Here is a 4,127-nt window from a genome sequence, read left to right on the forward strand (position 1 = left end):
GAGGGAGCCCAGGAGCGGGGCTCAGGCCTGGCCTCTGCCAACCCCCGCAACAGCCCGCACAGCGGGAGGACCAGCAATTCTCTGCACTGAGCCTCCTCCATCCTCTGTCTGCCGCCCCCGCCCCGGCTTCCCTCTCCCACACACACTCCCTCCAGCTCAGTGGCCAAATGTCAGCCCGGAGATGACTGCCACGGAAATGGGCCGGGCCTCACCTGCTGCGTGTACTTGGAAGGGTAGAGGTTCTTGACAGGGACGTCACTGCCATTCTCCGTGCAGTCGCCGTAATTGCCCCCAAGTCTGTCGAGGGCTTCCTGCGACCCCACACACACCGAGAGGTCAGAGGCCAGAGGAGGCGGCCCAGGCCTCTGCCTAGACTCGGTCTACCTTGCCGGCCCCTGCCGACTGCCTCACCACGCCCCCAGCAGCCCCAACACCCATCCCAGGGCTGCCTGCAAGAGCGCCATGCCCAGAGCATCCTCCGGGTTCCCCAGCACCTCTCACCCCGGTCCCCCACCCCGCAGGGCCCAGCTTCCCAGCCCCTCGCCCCGCGTCTGCGCCTGAGGACACGCCACATGTGCAAGGCCCACCCCACACAGCCTCTGGCCGTGGAGTCCCCCGCGAGCCCCCGCCGTGCCCTCCCTGGGCCACTCCAGCCGGGCCCGCCCCCTTGCCTTCCTCATGCTGATGGAGGTCTCCACGCCCGGCCGCAAGTTGAAGCCCCCGTCGTCCATGAAGGCAGGCTCGTCCTGGCCGTGCACCATGACCCGGGCCCCGGTCACCGTGGAGAGCAGGGGAATGAAGTCATTCTGCTCCGTGCGCAGCGTCAGGGACAGCCCTGAGGGGGCACAGGCAGTAGGTGGGGGTGGGGAGCCCGGAGAAGAGTTGGGGGATGGGAACCCCCGCCACCCCCGCCTGGTCCAAGGCTCCAAGGGGAGCCAGGTCAGGAAGGCCCACAAGGGGACCAGGCGGCCGATCTGGAGGCTGGGGCCAGGAGGAAGGCCCGGGGCAGGAGTCCTCTCACTCCTGGACCGGTAGGCGTGGCGCCCGCGGGGGAAAGACAGCAGGACGCCCCCGGGGCCGGGAGAGGCGCGGTGGTGAGGCCTGGAAGGCACACAGCGTCTGCAGGACACGGGCAAACCTGGTGGGAGGGCAGCAGGGGTGGGGAGTCACGCACCATTGTTGATCCCAGGCATGGACGACATCCAGAGGCTGGAGTTGCTCTTGCCGTTGAAAGTGTAGCAGTTCCCATACATTGGGTGGTGGAAGTGAGAGTAATTCCTGATCAGGGGACAGAGAGAGAGAGTCGGAGAGGAAAGCGGGGGAGGCCAGGGAGGCAGGGAGCCGGGCAGGGGGCGGTCTCGCCTCCCTGGTCCCCCACATCACTTGTGCCTTTGAGGGCCACTTGTTTCCTGATCACCTTCCAAGTGCCGGCCCAGCACCGGGGTCTCACCCTCGACCCCTCAGTCATTCCAACAGCAGCCTCGTTCTCACATCACAGAGGAGGAAACAAAGGCTCAGGGCAGTCAAGAGACTGGCCAGCCCAAGGTCACGCAGACAGTGAGGACAAGCCCAGGATCCAAACCTAGGTCACCTTCCTTCTGGTCCAGGCTCCTCGCACCATCTGACCTCACTAGCCTCGACATACGTGCAGCCTTGTGACCTTGCTGTGTGGCAGTGCCCCAACCCCTCACACGTCTAGATCTTAGTTCCCCATTTGACTGTGAGCTCCCTGAAGAGAGAAGTCACACCTCATTCGTCTCTGTCTCATCTCTGGGTCAGCTGCATAGTTCCTGGCATATAGCAGAGATAGGAGGCCAGGCTTGGTGGCTCAGCGTGTCATGCCAGCACTTTGGGAGGCCAAGGCGAGAGGACTGCCTGAACCCGTGGGTTCGAGACCATCCCGGGCAACTTGGCACGACCTCATCTCTACAATAAATAAAAAATGAGCTGGGTGTGGTAGCGCTCGCCTGTAGTTCCGGTTACTTGGAAGGCTGAGGCGGAAGGATCGCCGGAGCCCAGCAGGTCGAGGCTGCAGTGGCCAGGAGCATACCACTGCCCTCCAGCCTGGGCAACGGAGTGAGACTCCGATTCAAAAAAAAAAAAGGAGAGATAGGAGATGACTAATAACGAGTTGTTGGATGAGTGAGTGAATGAAATGAAGAGATGGAGGGGAACAGAGCTGCGAGGAGCGCGATTCGAGGACAAGAGTGAGGCCACGTGTTTTCGGAGGTCGCTCACATCCGCGTGCCCCCGGCCGGCAGGTCCAAAGCGGACCTGCGACAGGTTTGGGGCCAGAGAGTGCGCAATCGCAGAGGCAACGCTGCGGTGGTAGGAAGACGATCTGACTGCAAATCACAGGTTCCAAAGCAAGGAGGCTGTGGGGGCCTGAAGCAACAGCCCACCTGGGACAGGGGGGTCTGTGTTCGACCACCCTGCCCTCTTGGAGCTGGCGCCGGGAGCAGGGGAAAGCGGGGCTTGGGCCTGGTGGAGGCAGAGGCGGAGGGAAGAGAATAAGAGGGAGAAGCAAGCTGGCCAGAGGTAACAGGTGGGGTTCCGGCTTTATGCCCTGAGCAAGTCGTTTTTCCTGAGCTCATTCTCCTCCTCTGCAAACTTAGGAATTGGAACTAGACGGTCTGGAACAGTTCATCGGCCTTGAAGAACAGAGGCACCGAGGGGTGAGATACTGGTGCACATTCTAGGACGTGCAGGGAGGCAGGCGGCACCCCTAGAGCCGTGGCTGGATGCAGGGAGGGACTGGAGAGGCGAGGCGACTGGAGCGGCCAGTCTGGAAGGGCACTGGGAGGGGGCAGGCACAGCGCAGCCGATGCACACCCGCCGCGCACGGCAGGGGTTCGCAGGGGAGAGGGAGCACACGCGGGTCTTAAGAACAAGGCGGGCGGGCGGGCGCAGTGGTTCAGGCCTGCAATCCCAGCACTTCGGGAGGTTGAGGCCGGAGGATTGCTTGGGGCCAGGAGTTCAAGACCAGCTTAGAGCCAGGTGCGGTGGCTCACGCCTGTAATCCCAGCCCTTTGGGAGGAAGAGGCGAGAGGATTGCCTGAGCCCAGGGGTTTGAGACCAGCCCAGGCAGCATGGTGAGACCTCATCTCTACAATAAATCAAAAAATTAGCCAGGTGTGGTGGCGTGCGCCTGTGGTTCCAGCTACTGGGAAGGCTGGAGCAGAAGGATCGCCAGAGCCCAGCAGGTGGAGGCTGAGGTGGCCATGAGCATGCCACTGCCCTCCGGCGTGGGAGACAGAGTGAGAGTCCTACTCAAAAAAGAAAAGAAAAGAACAAAGAGCGTATGCTACCATGTAACCGAAACTATTTGTAGCCCCAGGGCTATTGAAATAAAGAGGAAAAAAGAACAAAGCTTAGTAGGAAAAAAAAGAGGAGAAATGAGACCTATAACACATGCCATTTATGTAAATTGTACATTCCCAACAGCACTAGGCCTCCAAATTCTCAACAATCCACCTGTTACTGTGTCTTTCTTACTTTCGCCGTCTTAATGAACCCGTTACCCTCGTCGCAAATGAACACAGCTCTTACTAAGTGCTAAGCGCCATTCTGAGCGCAATTTAATCCTCCCAGCGCCCCTGTGAGGTAGACATTTTTATTCCCCTCCTTTTACAGCCGAGGAAACAGAGGGGCATCGACTGAGGACCCTGTGGGGTCCCACATGCAATACTCAGTCGAGCCAGGGCTCTAACCAGGGTAGCGAGGTAAGGATCATGAAGTACGAAGCGGCCTGTGGCTGCAGGACCCAGAGAGGGTCTGGAGGCAGAAGGGCAAGTTCGGAGGGGTCCCGACAGCCCAGGCGAGAAATGAGGAGGCCGCAAGCCAGGCAGGTCACCGGAGTGTCAAGACAAGGACGACGGGAGGCAGGAGCACGGGGGAGGGGGGCAACGGGAGGGGGCTGGGATGAAAAGATACAAAGTGCCGGGCTCGGTGGCTCAGCCTGTCATCCCACGCCTTTGGGAGGCTGAGGTCAGTGGATGGCCTGAGCCCGCGGGTTCGAGACCCGCCCGGGCAGCGAGACCTCATCTCTACCATAGATCAAAAATTATCCGGGCGTGGTAGCGCGCGCCTGTAATTCCGGCTACTGGGAAGGCTGAGGTGGAAGGATC

The 4,127-nt window shown here is 60.9% G+C and overlaps 1 protein-coding gene across 1 annotated transcript in view; it reads right to left on the reverse strand.

The window, feature by feature from the left end:
* The window catches only part of LOC103250567 (amiloride-sensitive sodium channel subunit alpha), a gene marked incomplete at its 5' end in the record, with an annotated part of 11,409 nt that overhangs the window by 5,805 nt on the left and 1,477 nt on the right, over positions 1–4,127 (reverse strand). Inside the window, 3 exons of the mRNA XM_008049157.1 lie at positions 213–311; positions 672–835; positions 1,175–1,278. Of these exons, the coding sequence (XP_008047348.1) occupies positions 213–311; positions 672–835; positions 1,175–1,278 (367 nt within the window). The remainder of the gene's footprint in view (positions 1–212; positions 312–671; positions 836–1,174; positions 1,279–4,127) is intronic.

This window comes from Carlito syrichta, unplaced genomic scaffold, assembly GCF_000164805.1.
Source record: "Carlito syrichta isolate Samal-C Ts95f unplaced genomic scaffold, Tarsius_syrichta-2.0.1 Scaffold130627, whole genome shotgun sequence".
NCBI lineage: Eukaryota > Metazoa > Chordata > Mammalia > Primates > Tarsiidae > Carlito > Carlito syrichta.